Source organism: Phalacrocorax aristotelis, chromosome 1 (assembly GCF_949628215.1).
Source record: "Phalacrocorax aristotelis chromosome 1, bGulAri2.1, whole genome shotgun sequence".
Taxonomy (NCBI): Eukaryota; Metazoa; Chordata; class Aves; order Suliformes; family Phalacrocoracidae; genus Phalacrocorax; species Phalacrocorax aristotelis.
In genome coordinates this window covers 76,560,966-76,582,477 of record NC_134276.1, presented here as the reverse complement: position 1 = coordinate 76,582,477, position 21,512 = coordinate 76,560,966, and the positions used below count along the sequence as shown (strand labels likewise).

The following is a 21,512-nucleotide window of genomic DNA, read 5'->3' as shown; positions in this document are numbered from 1 at the left end:
ACTACTTGCCCCAACTCCCGCAACACCCGCAATACTGAAAGTATTTACAGGGCAAGATCCTACTCGGGCATCAGTGGCTCATGAACTGTGCCCCATTGCTTTTAAGGATGAGAGGGACCATGGCAGCCTTGTGGTTTGGTTTTGATATCACAGAATGTGACAAATGGCCAACTTTTCCCTACTGAGGCTACCTTCTCCCTGTGGTGGTCTGCCTACAGTCAAAGGAGCAGGACATTCTTGTGGATGGCTCCTGAGAAGACTATCTCAGGCTTCTCTAGTATCCGGCTTAATGTGAAAATGCAATTAGTGTCCAAGCCACAACTGCAGAGAGTGGCTTTCTGGTGCCTTCTTGAAATGTTTCTCACTCCAGTAATCTGTAATTCTGCTTCCAAGAACTGGGCAGGGTATGGCAGGTTGTGCTTGACCAATTGATTTAAAGAACTAGCAGGAGGCATGCAATAAGGACTTCCCCAGTGCGTAACTGAGTGACTTTGCTGCATCATTCTCTCTCTCAGCTGTCATCTCAGGGCCTGCCCTGTGAAGAGCATCACTGGGCTCAAGCCAGTCATCAAGCTACAAAATTCTTTTTTCATAACTTAAATAAAAATCTAGAGAAAATAAATTAATTTCCTTTTTTTGTTCTTAAGATCCTTTTCTTTAATTTCTAATTAAAGAAAAATTAATATAATTTTTCATGCCAAACTCCCCAAGGCTCAAACACAATTTCTTCTGGACCTCTGAAAAGGCTAACCACAAGGAGACATAATTTAGTCTGTTTATACTATATCAATTCCCCAAGAATAAAAATGCAGGTAACAGAGCTCAGTACAGTGATCAGTTTTATTTTACAGGAATCCAAGTACAAATTCAGCTTTGATTTTGTCAGAAACAGTGTTAAAATTGGAAAGCATGAAAAAATCTGAAGCAGACACACTGCACATTTCATTTGTGGGTTATTTCTTGTAGAACAGGTGTTGATTTCTTTCTCTCCCTTCCAGAGCCAAAAGCAAGCCCTAATCAGGCTGCCAGTGATTTTTCCAACAATGTATCAGCTTACAAAAAAGTTGGCTGCCTTAACTAAAAGCTAAGTTGATGATTGTCTTCTAAGAAAAGAATATCACATTTCTCCACTTACTCTGTCTTGCTATTTACGTAATGGAGGTACTATTATTTCCTTCCTAAAACAGCATCATAGAGTTTTCCAGTCCTCTTGACTTCAACCTCTCCAAAGCCAGCTGCCTCAAGGAGCTTGCTGTACGCTGCTGCTGTTCGCTCTTTTCCTTCTGTCTGCACCAACATATTCATCGAATACAGCTGGGTTTCTAAAGGCCCACTTCTGTCTTCATTCAGAAGAGATTCAACCAGCAGCACTCCACCGCCTGGTTGAATAAAGAGAAACAAAACACAGGCTGGGCTCGGGGAAGATGAGATATTTTGCAGTGGGGTTATTAGATCCTAACCTTTAGTTTCAGGAAGAAGCAGCTTCTACATTAAGTCATATTTCAGCATCGCAGAAGACAATGACAGAGGAAAAGAATCGGACCGTGCCTCTGCTTGGCTACGTAGATGCTGAAGTACCAGGGCTGAATGGGAAATTCCTATTTCCCCCAGCTGAAATCCACAGGAGCTGGGCTTACTGGTTTTGCTGAGAACCTGGCTCTGCAGGCAGTATTTTCAAAGCTCAGGGGTTAAATGTGATGCTTAATAGGATTTTTACTATAACGTATACACCTGTCTGTCTAAACAATTCCCCAAATCACCAGACCTTATACGTAAATATGTTGAAAAAGGAGTCCCTGTGGAGAAGGAGGCTAAAACTGGAAGCCAGACAATGAGAACTTAGACCAGGCTCTATTTGCCGTAGCTGCACGCAGCTGGCTTAGGAAAGCAAAATACTAAACCGAGGACCCCCTGCACTGAAACTCTGCCACCCAAATTGCACATCGAAACTGGTATGCTTCACATAACTGATGGGCAAGTCACCCTGCTCTTCAAGAGCTCATACCCACCAGGTTTGCAAGCCTTGTGAACTTTTGTCAGCAGCTGCCTGCATTTGTTATCATCCCAATCATGCAGTATCTTGGATAAAATATACAGTTCAGCTTCTGGAATTGAATCATTAAAGAAGTCTCCTGTAAAGCAAGAATGCATATGTTACACAAAACCCCCAAAATACAGAGGCCTGAGTTAAGCAAATATTTTCAGTTCTGTCCAGTTCTAAAGGCTCTGGGCTTGCCATGTTTAACTTGCACATCAGACAGCAACAGAGTTACCGGGTGAAAGTCCTCTGTGGTACTGCACAGGGGATTTTGTTCTTGTTCAGTCTCAAGGGGGTCTGAAATGTTTAAAAGCAGCAGCTTATCTGAAACAGCCTTTGATGGACAGGAAAGCATTTAAGTCTAACTTTTCTCCAATGACAGGAACTCAGATTCATGAAGTGTTAAGTGACAGTTTCTTATGGTTTCTGTCATGGAAAAAAGGAAAGAATTTTCCTTTATTTAAGCAAATTTTCAAAGACCACAGGGCTACATCATAAATCCATAAGGAAAAATACACATATCTCACCTCTTAGCAGTAGCTTCATTATCATACCTTTTGTTCAGCTCCTGGTACACTACATTCAGATTTTTCTCTCTGCATTTTATTTTTTCATTTTCTTTGTATCACTGGCACAGGTAACATTTCCTGGTTCTCCATCTTTTTTTTTTACTCATGTCCTTCCTCAAAGCTTCTTTCCTCTCTCTGAGCTTCAAGCAAGTAATTCCAACACTTTGAAGGCTTTTGCAGACATTAAGATTTAGAACTCCCCACACTCATTTTCATCATAGATGGTGCAAAGACCATGTAAGATCTATGGACTGTGCAAGAGGAGTATGGGCTAGATCATCCACATTCAAAGCCTGAAATATCTTAGGACTTGAAAGTCAATCAGTTGTGACCAGAGAAGGAAAACCCCTTGCTCAGAGCAGGCCTGGCATCCCACACATCTGCCAGGAGGTCTGCACAGGAGAAAAGGGGGTATTAGGAAGATTTATAACATGGCATGGCAGTTTTTCAAAATTGCAGGCCTTTTTTTTTTGTTAAAGTACCCTTGTTCTGAAGAAATCAAATAGTTCTGTTCAGGAGTAAATCGCTTTTAGGATGCTGAATAACAGAATCATGTCTCTGAGAGAAGGTAGATCCAGGTTCACAACTGGGACAGCCCTGCAGGGGCAATGAATTGCAGACCGGGGCTGGGAAAGCTGCAGTCTGGGACGCTGCCCACGTAAGGGGCAGCTGGAGACCTGAGCCTCAAGTACGGTACCTCTGAGCAGAGACAAGGGTCTCATGAGCCACAGTTGTGACAATACTACGTTGTCTGCACCTACCTTCATGGAAAGTGATCCGATGCTCCTCAGGAGGAACAAATTGCTCTTTGGCCACTTGCACAACTTTCGGCAGGTCATAAATTGTGACCATGGAATTTGGGTACAAAGAAACACACTCCTGGGCCAAAGCTCCTCCACCTCCTTTGGGGAGAACAAAAGAAGGTCAGCACTGACACAAAAGGAACCTGTTCAGCAACATCCCCATGAAGCGATGCAGGTGATGGTGCATTCAGTCTCATGGCAGCTGGCAAGGCTCATTTGCCCCCCACGTGTTGCTGAAAGGGACAGGAGATGCCACCATCTCCATTAGCTCTGCAGGAAGCCCCTGGGCCCCCAGCACCCAGGCCTATGGGGACAGCCCCAGCCCTTAAATCTCTATGTATCCCTCGGTCAGACCCAGCTGTGGATGCTGGAAGGTGAGAAATGAAAAACAGAGGCACACAACCAGGCGCTGGGGAGGCCGTTATGGAGCCCGCAGGGGAGCCTGACTCGTCCTGTGAATCCCGGCAGGGCTCAGCAGTGCTGGGACAGCAGTGTAAGAGGCTGCAATCTCTCAACCTAATGGCACTGACTGAAGGGGAGGAGGGAAAGCGTCTGGCACCAGAAGAATGCATCAAGCAAGGCAAGGAAAAATGCCAAAGCTGCCTCGTACACATGGGGATGGGCCACTACTCAAAAAAGTGAGACTCTGTAGAGGGAAGCATTCAGCTTCCTAATGCTCTCATCACCCTCACATTTCTCTTTTAACCCAACCAAGAGAGTAAAACACAATCACTTTATTCCTGACAAGACGCTGAGATGTGTCTTGCTTTCCATTGCTTTGCCCGTCATATAACAAGGAGTTATTTTACTTTTCACAGCTTGCAAAAAAGGACAGTTCAGAGGCTTATTAAAGAAGATCTACTGATGCTCACCTCCCAGGTCACAGATCTGCCTGAAAGGGGAAAGGTCAAAAGCAGCAAGAACATCTCTGCCACATATACTCCATACTGAGTTCTGGCCAGCCATGAATTTCAGCATTTCTTCTTCTGATCTAGTAATGCAAATAGACACACCACTTTGAAAAGGAAACTTACTATATCCTTGGTGATTCCTATCATATAACTGTTATTACAAGTTTTATGTTAAACACTAATCTGTATTTTCACTGACACTGAATACATTCTCTTTGCATAAGAGCCTACCTTGAGTCTTACTATAGCAGAAGGGTACAACTATGCATTAATGAATTTAAATAGGGAATTAATACTAGTGAAGTCCAACTGTGTATTATGCTTCCTCCAACTACTGTTGCCTCTGTGCCAGAGACCTGTGATATATTTTTCAGAATAGGAAATTATATACTTCTATTCAAAGTATCAGACACTGTCCCAGTAACGGAGATTGTTGAGGAAGGAAAATGGTGCATGATGGCTCTGATGACTGGGATTCTCACAACATCATATTTAATTGTCCTGAGCCATAATTAAAAACATTAATTTTATCTATGATAAGAAGAATAAAATTTCTATGAATATATGAATGATTACCTGTACATTGCTCCAAAAGGGTCTTCAGAAGAAATGCCAAAAGCTCTTTCATATTGGTTTCTTCCTTCTCTAAAATAGCAACCAAAAAAGCATATGAGCATGGATTTAGTTTTCTTTTGCTCAAACACACCTCAGTGCTGTAGTTTCAGCTAGTTCATCACCGCGGAAGGTGCTCAGCTTTGTTCAGGATATACACCAGCTTGTTTGTAATGGCTGTAAAGGCACCCTCACGTGCCACGCCAAAATATGCTGATGTATTTCTCAGGCATTCACAAGAATGACTGGGTCTTTTCAAGGCCAGGGTGGATGGGGCTTTGAGCAACATGGTGTCGTGGAAGGTATGTCTGCTCATGGCAGGGGGTTGGAACTACATGATCTTTAAGGTTCCTTCCAACCCAAACACTTCTATGATTTTATCATTTATGGGAATACATTTCAGATAAAGGTGCGAGAGTGGTACAATCATTGCCATCACACACACCATGTTTGATTATCAGTTGCAAGGACTGGAACAAGTGAGACTCCAGCCCCATATTAAACTACTCCTACACATCTTTGCAACAGAAGTATCCCTAGCCATCATTACTCATCATTTACTTTATTGATGCCTCCTCAAGTAAGAGCCACTGTAATGATCAAATGCTTTCCTGAAGGTCAAACACACAGAAATCTGATTCCTAGATCATCTCTACCATCAGAAGGAAAAGGAAAATAAGAACACACACAAATGGAAAACAAGAAGAAACAAGAATACATATTGGCTCTGTTAACTGCCAAAATGATCTGTTGGATTTTCTTTCTGAGAACCAGCAGCATCTTCATTGTGCCCTTCCCCGGAAACACACCACACTGACAGCAGCCACACAGATGCTGCAGAGCAGTCTTCAACAGACAGCGCACAACGCTCCTCCTTACCTGACAGCATCAGCCAGGTAATGCCAGCACAAGTAGACTGTGTTGGAGTAATACATCATAATATGATACTGAGACTTAGGACTTGATTTTGTAAGGTAGATGTTGGAAATTTCTGTGTTTCTGTAGAGGGCTAAAGGGTGAAATAAATATATTTACTAACATGCATGAGATACCACCTTGCCAAGCCTACCATACAGCACGGTACTTAACACCAGAAGATGTCCATATGACCAAAGACACAAACACACGGCTTCTACAATTAATCCTTCCACTGCAATGAGCAGTGGGTGAGGGTTGCTGAAAGGTGTGTTGTCCCATTCAATGTGACACCTACACTCACTCCAGCATGAAACATTTCTTTCAAGAATAGCAAGAGGAATGCCTTATGAGTGTCATCATTTACCTATAAGCTTCTACTATAGAAGGAAGTTTTTGGTATGCTCTATTTAAATAAGAAGCCCTTGAGTACAAGTCTTTTCTTCTGACCAACAAGGTCAGCAAGTGGGAAACAAGTCCCCAAAACATCGTGCCAACCACACCTACCCTCTCTCAGTTCACTAGGGCAGGACCTTCTACAGGCAGATGAATGCCCAACGGACTCACAGAAATCTCCTCTACTTCCTCCAAAGCATCTGCTGTGACATCACTCACCCACAGGGCTGGCATATAAAAAGGAATATAAAAGACAGATCCTGCTTTCCCTAAACTCATTGGGCAACTACTGTAAGCCCTAAAAGAGGGCAAAGCAACAAAAGCCAGAGCAGGGGACACAACTTGTAAGATTCTGGATAGTCCTGACCAGTTCTCTGATGGCAATAGATGCCTCCTGACCGCATGGACTCAATATTTCTCATGCAAGGGCAAACTTATATCACCCCTCAGTTCAGATCAGCAACCTAACAAAATACTTCACATGGTGGTAACACCCCAAAGAAAATGAAAAGGTGCTTTTAAATCATGCTGTTGTCCATCACCCTGGCATTTTCTTTTAAGGTTTAAAGTGATGCCACACCTCAGAGTTTTCTTGAGGCCAGCTCTGCAGAAACTCTGAATATCTTCTCCAAGGTCACCTGAGGCTCTTGCACAAATAAGTTTAGGGATATAGAGCCCTTTGCCTCAGTTTTACATTATACTTTTAATCATGCTGACATTTGCTTCTTCTCTTTCAGCTAAAGAGGGGATGGTATTCTCAAACAATTGTCTCTTCCCTCCAGCTACACTAGCTGGCCTAACACTAGATACCACTGCTCCCCACACTCCTCACCTCACTTTCAAAACAATCAGAGGTTTAAGCCTTTTAGTGTCTTCACTTTCTTCTGCCTTTATTACCTCCTTCTTGTGTCAGCTCTACTGCCAAGAGCTTCAGTCCCACACAGGCATCCAGCAGTCTTTCCATCCCCGTGGTACTGGTACCCAAGTGTGCAGCAATGGCATCTGAAGACAGAGGCTTTCCTGACTCCAGCAGAAGATCAAACACCCCCAACTCACAGGCAGTGAACATAACCTAGGGGCAAGGAAAGGTGGGAGCAAGGAACCAGGTAAGAGCACCAAAGCCTACTGCATTTCTAACACTGCTTTTTCTGGAGAAAATATACACATGGCAATATTTTTTTTAATGTAAAATTGTACGTCATACAAACAAGTCCAATGATTAAACTGAAGTTTCTCTGAACACTGGTAATACCATACAGTGCTTGTAGTGCACCATTTTTCATTTCTTTTCCTTGTCTGGTGAAGCCAGCCAATGTTTTTGGCTCACAAAGGTTCACATTTAAGACCAGGTTTTGGGTGTGAATGTTCCTACCTCTTCCTTCGTTTCAGAGCACATTCTTACAGTCTCTCTTGCTTTTTGCCTGGAGAGCACAAAGGCAAGACTGTGTGGTGGTGAGTTTTTCTGCTGTTGTTTATTTTCTTTAACTGAGGATCTAATGCACGCTCTGGCGAACCCTGGAGACTCTCCTGTGGCTTTCAGCAGCAGGGAATATCCCACTTTATGGACCCTATTTTCAGGGACTGACGTGCATGAATACAGTGGTCTCCCTGAGGCAGGGAGGTTCCTCTCAGCCAAAAGGAGTGTCTCATTCAGGCCAGCAGACTTACGCTGTCTTTTCATAGACAAGGAAGGTGTGCAACATCTCCAGGAACAACCCTCAACCTTCAGACAGACATATGTAACCATACATAAGAAAAACATCCTTCTTTAGCTGTACCTAGTCAAGTTTACAAGTATTAGCCTATTTCTCTGGCCACACAAACACTCCTAAAACAGTAACAAAGGCATCAACTCTATTGACTGCCTGTATCTACAACGATTTGATAAAGTCCACAGGAAGCACCTTTTACCCTCAGTAAGAACGTGGTTTAACCAAAGTTGAGATCATTCCTCAAAAAAATTAGTACCAGTGTTATTTTGGAAAGTGCTGGGCACTCCTCTTTCTCAGCAAGCAAAGTGATTTTTCATTGTCCATTTTTCCTCTCTTTACTGTCAGTTCTGCCTTTCAGGAGCATTAGGATGCAGCAGTTATTTGCACAACCCAGAGAGCATTCCTTCCATTACCATGTTGGCCAGAGGTGGTGCAAGGGACAATTGGAAAGGTAACTAAATAGAAAATGAAAAAATCTCAACTGTGCTGGATATTATATTTTTATGCTCATGTGCTTACACACAGGAAGGCAAATAACATCACTTAACAATAAGGAAAGTGGAATTAATAGTTCTACCTTTGTGCCTTAATCAAATGCTGTTTGGAAAAACAGCCATTATACCAGACTCTGTCTTTCACCTGAAAAGAGGCAATACACAGAAGTTCTCAAACTCAGCCTTCTGCATACTACATACAGACAAACCATGGGAGAGGGAAGTAAATTCTTTGAGAAGATACTTGAAAAAATTGTGTTCTTTGCATGGTTTAACAGGGAGGGAAAAAGACAATTCAAGTCAGATCTCTGTTTCTCAAACTCCAGAAATGAAAAGTGGGAAGAAATCCAACCACTGAAGGAACTTTCCACATCTGAGGCAGTCAGACAGCTAGCCCTCGACTATAAACCCCTGTGGTTTTTATAAAGCCCCATGCTGAGACAAGGTTTGCTCATCCAAGCCTCCAAAGGGCAGAGAGGTCCAAATAAATGCTAAGCCTATCCTGAGGGGTCAGGGCAGTTTCAAATCTTTCTTCTTTTCAAATGTCCTTCCTGCCTAGATGAAGAGACAGGATGCTTTCATACGAGATGGTTTTCATATCAAAGACATATATTCAGGACCAAGAGTGAGATCCTTGAATATTTCTGTCTCCATACTCTCAGACATCTCTCCAAGACTGAATTACATTTCTTACCTTTGAGACTAAAAATCCACTGTTGTATTGCAAGATGATTTGAGGGTAGTCAAGGTCTTCCGTGGAACTCATCTTCTTTCTGGAATGTGGCACAGATTCTCTGGTCCTCTTATTTTAAATAAGCTCCTTTCCACCAGGCACCGAGCACACCAGCTGATCCATTTAATCTTATTGCTTCTCAGAAACACACGGGTTACAAAACACGTTAGCTAAGTTATTTGGCTTCAGTGGGTCTTTCTACTAGGTTCGGCTGTTTCTTTGGCTCCTCCATCATCAAGTGCAAGGCTAAAGAAGCAGTGCAGATCAAAGCTTGTATTGTCAGTTCAGCAGTCAGTCAACACGCTGGTACTTAGAAGCACTTGAAAGCTTGTAACAAGCAAAATAGAAATCACTGCAGAACAGCATCAAGAACCTGAACTCGGTGTGATGCACCAGGAGTTCATAAACCAAAGCAGAGTCATACTCGAGGCTTGTTCAAAAGCAGCTTTACTCCATTGGGCTGGTTTTTTGATGCTGGAGGACTTCCCAAGGATAGAAATCCTTACATATGTCAGAAATCCTTACAATGACGTGACCCCAGGGGGAAAACAACAATTTGGCAACACAATCCTTCAAGTGAAATGTGGACATTCCCAGGGGTTTAAGAGTGAAGAAATATCAGCTCAGCTCAAAGGGGTCACGACATACTCCTGGCCAAGCCTGGCACCTCACACAGCCCTAATTCCACTCACCCCTCACTCAAGCATATGCACAGCACTTACCTTCACCATGCTGAAACAGAGATTTGTTCAGCTTCTGGATCTGGGTCATGTACCCAGGGCCTCAGACCTTACCCACACAAGAAAAATTACTAACTGCTGCATAGCAGGCGAGAGCTGCCAAGGAAGTAAATTGAGAGCAGAGCCCACACAAGGAACTGAAGGAGAAGAAAGCATCCCACCAGTCTGTGCCTGGAATAATTTCCACCCAGGTGTGGAAAACCTGCCGGTTTGCAACCCAGGCCCACAGAAAAGATAAAAGAAATGTGTAGCCAGAGAGGAGCTGAAACTTGCTGTGATGGGCACAGGTCCAGGTGCCCCTCGGGCTGGCAGAAGGGTACAGCCCATCCCTAAGTGCAGAAGCAGCCAGTCCGAAGGGAAGCTGTAAGAGTCTGTTTGTTGTGCTGCTTTGTCACAATGACTAGTTTGCTCTGACAATGATCAGTCAGGTGAAGTCCACAAGGAATTAAATCAACTCTTTTCCCTTTTCTGTATTTTGCAGGTGCCCCCACATACCAGCTTAGAAGACAATACCTGTTCGATAGCAGCACCACAGCAGGGGTGTCGTACTTGCGCTTTGCCATTTTTTGGCAGAGCAGGGTGCTGATGGATGACAAAATGTTCTACATTTTCCAGCTGGCTGCCACAGTCTTCCTCTCCTCTGAATACTAACCAGGGGCATGCAGAAAGTCCCTGGGAAGAAGTACTGAAATGGCTGCCAAGTGCCAGCTGCGGCATGGAATTCGACTTCACACAGAACATACCTCATAGGGCTTTCATCAGAAAATTTAAACCCTGGATTACTTTCCTGAAACCTCTCTGCCCCACTGTCCATTGCTCCAGCTTGTAAATGCCTGCCATCTTGCCCATCTTGCCTTTTTGGGCAGACGCTGCAACTCTCAGGTGAGAAAAGACCCTTTCCATCAAGGAAAGACTCACAGTTTTAATATCACACATCTAGTGACCCTTCAGCCAACAACATTAAATGAGACCTGACTTAGGTAATGCAATGATGGCAAAATGTTACAAAATAGCATTTTTTTTTCAGTGGTAGCTTTCTTCATGATTCAGCAATTAAGTTACTGGGCAAAACTTGAGCAATAGTAATCAACGCACAGATCGACATTTTGTGTACATTAGCTTGGTGTAAAGACTGCACTCTACAACTTTGTCCCAGCACAACATTTTAATGTTCTTCTCCTTTCCTAGGAAGTAGGGTTGTATCTATACGCTACTGCTGGAGGTTAGTTCTGGGCTTCTCTTTTGAACCTGCCACATTTTAGAAGAAACAGGACAGTATAAAGTTTTCCACATGTTCCTTCTGACCATTTTGTGGATGCAGTGAAACTTTCTCAAATGAAAGTTTCCACTGTATAATCCTTCTGTTAATCTGTATTTTCCATTCAGATCCTTACATTTCCACCAAAAGATGTTGTATTTCTTTTATCCAGTAGTGAAATAGCAACTTGCTTTAAGAGTTAGTTGTTAAAGTTAGCTAAGCAGATGTCACAGTTATCAGCTTTTTTCCCCTCTGTACACAGTTCAGAAACAGTACCTGTCCCCCAGGTTCTAACACCACGGGGTCTCCTGTGTTACCAGAACACTAGGTCCACACATACTAAAACTACAGCAAACACCAAACTGTAGAAACGCTTAGACCTCCTCATCCTGGCCAACATAGCCTGGAAATAGAGTGATAATGTCTTGCTAGTGCACAAGACTTCACTGTTCAGTACAGGTTAGACACTAATATTCTGTTTATTTTGTACTGTGGAGGCTGGAGGACACAACACACCTCTCAGCTAGAGACTGTGAATCTGTGCAGCTTGCATTTAACAAGACAGTTTCTCTGAAAGAAAAGCCTGGACAACAGGTTTCAAAAGCACAGCTACATTCGTACTGGACATCTTCCCCTGCTATCCCCACCTCAAGGAGAGCACACAAGCTCCGTTTCTATTCAGGAACTTCTGTCTGCATATGCACTAAGTGTAAGTCTGCAGAGTTCATTCACTTCCCAAATCTAGACCCACTCTTAATGAACATGCTAGTTTTTTCAGTTCCGTTCCAAAGACAGTTCTATGGGAAAAGAAAGCTCAAAAACTTCTCACTAGGTCTCCATCCATATGGATAACCAGGTCAACTACTTTCCCTCAATAGCTTTCCCTCTCCTCCTATTAAAATAGAGAAATAAATTGTGCGTTGATAAACATCACTAGCCAAAGATAAATATCATTAGCCAAAAGATTAGAAATGTGTAAGAAAATAAAAATGTTTCTCTGTTAAAGGCCAATTCTGCCTGCCTTCTACTGAGAAACAAATCGGTGCACCTTTGTCTGAGCATAAAGATCTCCCATTCCCAGGATCATAACAGCTGTTCAGATCCAGGCCATCAGCCACACTGGAAGCAAATGCCCGCCACACTGAAGTATACATTTCTCTTCCACTGAGCTAAACAAAATAACTCTGGAAAGATCTAGCTGCTGCTCACCAGCTTACAGACCACTTTCCTCAAATGATTCAGCCACAGATTGGTAATCAGATATTACAGTGGTATTTAGTACAGCTGCATTGAAGATTCTTGAGTATGAAAATGCTCAGCCCTTGAGTCTTCTAGTTTTGTCTAAATAACAGACAGTTATGTGCACAGCTACAGACTAGCACGTCGTAATGGGCCGTAAATTCACTTTACTTAAGGCAAAGTTATAGGGTACAAGAGGCTGTGGTAATAACATGACCACACAGTTAATTAAACCCACTTGAAGTACTTTTTCGATTATGACTAAATCTGCCTGTTGAGGACACCAGACGTAATCGTCTAATGGGATTACTACCAGCAGCAAGATGCAGGGGAGGAGGGTTGGAGATAACCCACACCAGACTGATGCAAAGCCACACACAGTGTGTTGCTGTTTCCAAGTAAATTGTTAGTGAGGCTTAAAGTCTAAGCTTCTTTTAAGCTACAAATGCACTCATGAAGATGAAATTGCAATGGCTTGCTTTCTGTGAAATCCCCATCAAGGTTTTTGTCATATCACTTAGACCATGCACAGGCTAAAGCTGTTACTTTTTCTCCATGGTTCTATTTTGGTGATGAATTTTTCTTTGCCTAAATGCCTCACTACAGACAAATACTACACAGAAAAATAATTGCATAATTTTTGCATAATATTTGAAAGTAAGATATTTTCTATTAACAAATCAGATTTAGTAAAATTAATGTGTCTGCCAGTGAGAAATGGCAGGTGACACTATTTTCACACATGCAACCTTCCTTATAAGCAACAAGTACAAATCTCAGGGACGTGACTATGATAATAAGTTTCAGTAATGCCATTGCCAGTATGGAAACAACTGTGCATTGCTATGATTATTAAGCCTCTAAGTACACCCAGCTTACATCAGATGGCTTGGAAGTGCACTAAGATAATACAGTTTGTGCCCTTTTTTTTTTAAAGAATCCTAAAAAGCCAAGATGCTTCGTATCGTACTTCCTCTTTCAAATGTAACATCCAATTTTAACAAAAATGCTCATTTTTTTCTTTATAACTTCTAATTCTTCTCATGTTTACAATAAATGCATTTCCCTAGTAACACGACTATTGCTTCTGTCAGTTTTTGACAGCAGCTAATTTTATTTTTTTCCTGTTTACATTACATATACTACTGACAGACATCTAGAGTGGGCAGGAAAACCTGCATACCCTGTTCCTTCTCTGTGCAAACCCTCCCTTCTCCTCAGTTTTCTTTATAATAAAAACTCTGACTGAGAATGTGTTTTAAAGTCCATCGCAAACAATCCAGAGTTCTTCTTGGTTTAAATTCCTGGTCTGGAAATAATCTCTCAACAAATAACTCAACCAAACAGTCATTGTGATCTCTGTCAGAGGAAGGTCCCAGCAGATAAGAGGCATAGTGTCCCTGAGGACAGACAGTTTCACAACCTAAAAACAGTAGAGGCCGAAGTTTTAAAGAGAGAGGTGCAAAATGGAAACCATGACAGACAGCAGCTGAGGCAGGCTCTCATGTCAGAAATTACTTGTGCTCTGTCAAGCATCACAAAGGCAATCAGTGGACATGCAACTGCCTTGCACAGGCCATTTTACATGTGCTAATCTGATAATCCTGTCCTCCATTTCTTCAAAAAATGAGCTTCAGAAAAAAGCGTTCCATGGCTTGGCATGGGCAAGCACCCCTGAAGTCCTTTTACCTGTTGGCTCATCTCAAATGTTTTTTACAGTTTTATGCTGTTTGCAAATGTGCTGGTTTTCACTGGGATAGAGTTAATTTTCTTCATAGTAGCTAATACAGGATTATGCTTTGGATTTGTGATTAATACAGTGTTGATAACACAGGGATGTTTTCATTATTGCTGAACAGTGCTTACACAGGATCAAGGCCTTTTCTGCTTCTCACCCCACCCCACCAATGAGATTGGGGGTGCACAAGGAGCTGGGAGGGGGCACAGCTGGGACAGCCAACCTCAACTGACCGAAGGGATATCCCACACCATATCATGTCATGCTCAGCATATAAAGCTGGGGGAAGAAGGAGGAATGGGGGTACATTCAGAATGATGTCGTTTTGTCTTCCCAAGTAACCATGACACCTGATGCTTTCCTGGAGATGGCTGAGCACCTGCCTGCTGGTGGGGGGTGGTGAATGAATTCCTTGTTTTGCTTTGTGTGTGCATGTGGCTTTTGCATTACCTATTAAACTGTTCTTATCTCAACCCAAGAGTTTCCTCACTTTTACTCTTCTGATTCTCTCCCCCATCCCACCATGGGGGAGCGAGTGAGCGGCTGTGTGGGCCTTAGTTGCTGGCTGGGGTTAAACCACAACAGCAAGTCACATCAGGTGCAGCAAGCAGAAGAGAAAGACTGCCGGTCCTTCCCTTTTCCAGTTAAGGTAGAAAGTAACAAACACCACTAGGCAATTCCTTAGAGCACTTCCAGACACACGTCCAGGAGCATATGCAGAATTGAGGGTCTGAGGGTGATAAATTCTTGATCAGACACTTTGTTGGCAGGTTAGGACTGCTATCTGGGAGCGACTGTGGTTCTACTACATCATTATCCCTTCATGTTTTCCTACAAATAGTCCAGTTTCAAGGACAGCACTCCTGGGCATCCCATCCAGAGCAGGTAGTGCTCACTTTGCAGGTGCCACAGTGCACATGCGACTCGATTAGGTATCAGTTAGAAAACAATTTCAATCAGCCTTAGCTCTTCAAAAGTTGTATAACCTACTACTATGGCAAAACATTTGTTTAAGCTAATCTATGATTTATTTTTTTTGGTCAGGCAGCAGGAGATGTATTATGGGGATGCAGCATGTGAGGGGGAAACAGATCAAATTCATTTTCTGTGTTGTGATTAAAGAGGAGAGAATGGTGGTGCATAACATTTCAAACAAGCCTCAAGAGCCCGGTATTGGATTAAGTAAAAAAAAAAAAAAAAAAAAGAAAAAAAAAGAAAAAAAAAAAAAGAAAAAAAAAAAAAGAGGTGCACTCCTTCACTCCTTTTAACAACAATAATACTTACACATGTAGGAATGTGAGACACTAGAGGGATCCATTCTGCACACCCAGTTCTGAAGGATCTACTGCAACTAGATTGCTGCTTTACACAAACACTAGAGACAACTTGGCAAATTTATTGTGAGGCAGCAAACGATACATTCTGCAAAAAACACATTCATTGGTCTGGAGAAGGGCCAGATCAACAGAATGCAACATAAGCATAATGAAATGGGTGTTGTATCCGGATTATAACCAGACATCAAAGGCAGGATATCAGATCAAAACATAGGCAATATATATATTTCCTTTTAATTATAATTTTAAAAACCCTTAACTTGTATAGCAATACAAGACATCAGTGGTCAATTTTGCTCACCCATTTATGAATTAAGGCATAGGCCAAACTAGTTGGTTTAACTGCTGTCTTATATAGAATCTGACATCTCTACCTCTGCTATCAAACATGAGCAGCCACAATAGTCCGTTACACGATCCTATACATGTTCAAGAACTGCCCTAAAGCTGACACTGGTGCCATGTCCAGGTAGCAGTGATCAGTAATCAACTCTCCTTGGTCTGTGTTTATAACTTTGCAGTAGCTGGTCCAGTCCCGAGCTCACAGTTTTGGGAGCCACTGCAAAAATTCCCAATTTCTCTAACAGCTTTCAAGATGATGCTTCCAGATAACATATTAAATGTTTTTTATATGCATACTGAATCATGCATATGCCCTTATTCTAGGTCATTGAATAGATTATTCTCCAAAGGTAGAGGCAATTAGAAAAAAAACATGGATATGGTCATAGCTTTGGTAACCATTTCTTGCTAATATCAATTACTTCCAACAATATGACTCATAGATTATCAAAATTACTTTACTACAGCAGGCAGTAAGCAGATGGAAAGCACCACAAGAATCATACTGAAGGGCTTGGGCTTGCCCTTGTGGAGAAGGTGTAATTTCTGTTGAAAAAGCTGCTTCCTGAGTCACATAGTGCAGGCTGAGGCCAGGAGATAAAAAGAAAATTGCAGGCCAAAAGGCTGGTAAGAGCAGAGGCTCATCAGCCCTCAGACAGAAACAGAGGGAGACATTCTTCTTTAAGGACCAGGACAGGACTATGCGGTAACACTGTCCATAGCAAGAGGAACACAGATTTCTTACTCTTTCAAGGCTCATTGTCCTGGTTTTGGCTGGGATAGAGTTACTTTTCTTCCTAGTAGCTGGTATAGTGCTGTGTTTTGGATTTGGTATGAGAATGACATTGATAACACACTGATGTTTTAGTTGTTGCTAAGCTGTGCTTACACTAGTCAAGGATATTTTTCAGCTTTCCCATGATCTGCCAGGTGCACAAGAAGCTGGGAGGGGGCACAGCCGGGACAGCTGACCCAAACTGGCCAAAGGGATATTCCATACAATATGTCAGGCTCAGTATATAAAGCTGGGGGGACTTGGACGGGGGGGGCAGTGATCGCTGCTTAGGGACAAGCTGGGCATCAGCCAGTGGGTGGTGAGCAATTACACCACTTGTTTTTCCTGGGTGTTGTCTCTCTCTCTCTCGTTTTCCTTTTCATTACATTATTATTACTTTACATTATCATTATTTTTGTTGTTGTTGTTGTCACTGTTAATATTATATTTCAACAATTAAACTGTTCTTATCTCAACTCACAGGTTTTCTCACTTTTGCTCTTCCGATTCCCTCCCTCACCCCACCAGGAGGTGGGGAGGGTGAGTGAGAGGCTGCGTGGTGCTTGGTTGCCAACCGAGGCTAAACCACAATAGTGTTTTCCGGCACCCAACACAGGGCTCAAAGGGTTTGAGATAAAAACAGATTAACCAGAGTGTACTTGGAATTTATATCTGTTAAGAGCTGCAGGTCACAATATTGATTCATCTGTTCTTGATATTAGTTTATCTGCGCCATGCTCATTTCTTTGCTGCACTTGTTAAAGGTCAGTGTTGGTTTTTGCAGATTGCTGTGCCCTGCAGTGATTAGTGATGTTTTGCCTGGGAGATTTGTTATTAAAAGAGTGTCCTTGAGCTTAATCGGGTATTTGAACTTTGCAGTGAAGCTGTTACTGTACTTCAGGTACCATCTCATGGACACAATCAGCAATTATACATCTTTCTCTGAGAGGTTTTTTATGGAGGAAATACAGACTGGCACCTTCATCACCTTCTTCTATGATGTTTCCTCCTCCATTACAATAACTTTTCAGTATCTTGAACATCCTTAGGTAGTTAAGATACATTTATTGGTATTTCTTGGGAATATTGTTTTGGTTTGGTCTAAGGTTAATAAGCAATTTAAGAATAACATCCAGAGATCTGCCCCAAGGCTGGGTAGTTATGAGTCGCAGGGTGTGTGGGATAGCACATGCAAATGCCAAGGACGGTGGGCACCTCCAGAGTTTTGGAACTTCACCCCTGAACAAGTGCAGAATCCTGAAAAATTAGTAGAATATTTGAAAAAAGTATGCTGTGACCCTGGCAATTCCAGAGAGACACAAATCACTGCAATGTGCTGGGGCCTGGCCCATGCCTGCCAAGCCCTGTTCAACACTGTTCAGTACCCTCAAGGGGAAGAGAAGGTCTCTGGATCTGATGCGAAACAACAGGAACTGTGGCTACTTCAACCCCCGCGACAGACACTGCAGCTGAGCCAGAGAAACAACACATGCCAGTATCAGTTGCCCTTATACTGAAGAAGAAATCCTGAAAGTGAAAGTCAGCTTGTTAAGAAAGGGATGGTGAAAAAGCAAGACCATCATGAGGAGAAAAGGAGGAAGAGGAAGAACCCATAAATGACAGGGTAACCACCCAGTCCCTATCCCTGAGAGAGCTGCGAAATATACAAAAAGATTTCAGTCATCAAGCACATTGTCACCTGGCAGCTCCCATGCTGGGAAAACAGGGCCAGTAGCCTGGAACGAGAGGGTAGGGAAGCCAAACAGCTGGGATCCCTTTCAAGGGAAGGGGGCATTAACAAAATGATTGGAAAAGAGGCCCAAACCCTCAGCCTCAGGAGGAGACTACTGTCAGGTATGAAGGAAAGGTATCCCTTCAAGGAAGATATCATGTGTTGTCCAGGCAAGTGGACCACCAAGGAGAGAGGTGTCCAGTACCTGAGGGAATTGGCCATGCTGGAGGTGATTTATGATGACCCAAATGACGAGCAGTCACCCAAAGATCCAGAGGAAGTCGGGTGCACATGACCCATGTGGCAGAAGTTTGTATGGAGCACTCCAGCATCACACGCAAACACACGGGCAATACTGACCTGCAAAGACAAAGAGGCACCCCCTGCATGAACCAGTATCTCAGCCATTAGGAGTAAGCATCGCCCTGCTCAAGAGAGAGGGTATAGTGGGTACGCACCTGGCCCACCCTGTGGTTTTACCTGCATGACCATGCAGAGGGCATGAGGAGGTGGGATGGAAAATCTCCCTTGACCCTAGAGGCACGGTTACGTGATTTGCAAGGAAAAACAGTCTCACAAGGGGGCTTCTTCCAGGAAAATTGCTGCTCCAGTGTCCAGTGGGCAGTTCTCCAGACAGAGTAGAAGGGCTGATTCTACTTCTAATCCTAATACAGGGACTTCTGATTCGTATTTACACGGTGTGGAGGAAAGGGATAACAGGGCTTAATGGACTGTGTGGATCCGATGGCCTGGCACATCAGCCCCACAGGAGTATAAGGCTTTATTGGACACTGGTGCACAGTGCACGCTAATGCCATCAAGCTCTACGGGGGCAGAACCGATCAGCATTGCTGGAGTGACAGGGGGATCCCAAGAGCTAACTGTACTGGAGGCCGAAGTGAGCCTAGCCAGGAATGAGTGGCAAAAGTGCCCCATTGTGAGTGGCCCAGAGGCTCCGTGAGTCTGTGGCATAGACTGCCTCAGGAGAGGGTATTTCAAGCACCCAGAAGGGTACCAGTGGGCTTTTGGTAAACAGCCTTGGAGATGGAGGGAATTAAACATCTGTCTACCTTTCCCAGTCTCTTGGAGTACCCTTCTGTTGTGGGGTTGCTGAAGGTCAAAGAACAAGAGGTGCCGATCGCCACCACAACAGCGCACCGGCGGCAATATCGCACCAACTGAGACTCGTTGATTCCCATCCATGAGCTCACTCATCAACTGGAGAGCCAAGGAGTCATCAGTAAGACCTGCTCACACTTAAACAGTCCCATATTGCCAATGCAGAAGCCTAATGGAGAGTGGAGACTAACAGTAGACTACAGAGACTTAAACGAAGTCACGCTGCTGCTGAGTGTTGCTGTCTTGGACATGCTAGAAGTTGAATACGAACTGGAGTCAAAGGCAGCCAAGTGGTATGCCACAACTGATATCACTAATGGTTTTCTCAATCCCTCTGGCAGCAGAGTGCAGGCCACAGTTTGCTTTCACTTGAAGGGATGTCCAGTACCGCTGGAATCGACTGCCCCAGGGGTGGGAACACAGCCCTACCATTTGCTATGGACTGATCCATACTGCACTGGAACAGGGTGGAGCTCTGGAACACCTGCAACACATTGATGACATCATTGTGTGGGGCAACCCAGCAGAAGACATTTTTGAGAAAGGGAACAAAATAGTCCAAATCCCTCTGAAGGCTGGTTTTGCCATTCAACAAAGTAAGGTCAAGGGACCCGCACAGGAGATCTGGTTCTTAGGAATCCAATGGCAAGATGGACATCGTCAGATCCCAATGGATGTGATCAACAAAATTACAGCCATGTCCCTACCAACAAGCAATAAGGAAACGTAAGCTTTCTTACATGTTGTGAGTCTTTTGAGAATGCATATTGCAAATTTCAGTCTGATTACAAGCCCTCTCTATCAAGTGGACTGCAGGAAGAATGATTTCAAATGGGGCCCTGAGCAACAACAGGCCTTTGATCAAATTAAACAGGAGATAGTTCGTGAAGTAGCCCTTGGATCAGTCTGGGAAGGGCAAGATGTAAAAAATGTGCTCTACACTGCAGCTGGGGAGAATGGCCCTACCTGGATTCTCTGGCAGAAAGCACCAGGGGAGACTCAAGGTCGACCCCTAGGGTTTTGGAGTCAGATACAGAGGATCCAAGACCTGCTATACTCCAACCAAAAAAGAGATATTGGCAGCATAAAAGGGGATTGACCTGCTTTGAAAGTGGTTCTTATTTCACATAGATCACAGAATCACAGAATGGCAGGGGTTGGAAGGGACCTCTAGAGATCATCTTGTCCAACCCCCTGCTTGAGCAGGGACACCCAGAGCAGGGGGCACAGGAACACATACAGGTGGGTTTTGAATGTCTCCAGGGAAGTAGACTCCACAACCTCTCTGGGCAGCCTGTGCCACTGCTCTGGCACCCTCACAGGAAAGACCTTTTTTCTCATATTTAACACGTCGCCAAGAGTCACGCCAGTGAAGAACATCAAGACAACAAGCACGTGGATCAGGCTACTAAGACTGAAGTGGCTCAGGTGGATCTGGGCTGGCAACAGAAGGGTGAATTATTTCTAGCTTGGTGGGCCCATGACACCTCAGGCCATCACAGAAGAGATGCAACGTACAGGTGGGCTCGTGATTGATGGATGGACTTGACCATGGACACTACTGTGCAGGTTATACATGAATGAGAAACTTCTGCTGCAGTCAAGCAAGCCAAGCAAGTAAAGCCTCTGTGGTATGGAGGTCGACGGTTGAAATATAATTCTAGGGAGGCTTGGCAGATTAATTATCTCACACTCCCACAGACCTGCCAAGGCAAGTGCCATGTGCTTACAATGTTGGAAGCAGCCACTGGATGGCTGGAAACATACCCCGTGCCCCAGGCCACTGCCCAGAACACTATCCTGGGCCTGGAAAAACAAGTCCTGTGGTGACATGGCACCCAGAGAGAATTGAGTCAGACAACAGGACTGCTGTCTGAAACTACCTTATAGACACCTGGGCCAAAGAGCACGGCATTGAGTGGGTGTATCACATCCCCTATCACGCACCAGCCTCCGGGAAAATCACACAATACAATGGACTGTTAAAGACTACACTGAGAGCAAGGGGGGGAGCGGGGGACGGGACACAACACCACATTTAAACACTGG

General features: G+C 43.7%; 1 protein-coding gene across 1 annotated transcript; it reads right to left on the bottom strand.

Annotated features, from left to right (window-relative positions):
* Positions 1–821: 821 nt before the first annotated feature.
* ASMT (acetylserotonin O-methyltransferase) lies at positions 822–19,137 on the bottom strand. The gene is made up of 9 exons (XM_075094615.1): positions 18,550–19,137; positions 9,145–9,318; positions 7,142–7,316; positions 5,813–5,942; positions 4,898–4,966; positions 4,283–4,401; positions 3,369–3,509; positions 2,010–2,132; positions 822–1,379 (listed from the first exon to the last, which is right to left on the bottom strand). The coding sequence occupies exons 2-9, from the start codon at positions 9,214–9,216 to the stop codon at positions 1,168–1,170; spliced, it is 1,041 nt and encodes a 346-aa protein (XP_074950716.1). The 5' UTR covers positions 9,217–9,318; positions 18,550–19,137; the 3' UTR covers positions 822–1,167.
* Between the last annotated feature and the right edge of the window lie 2,375 nt (positions 19,138–21,512).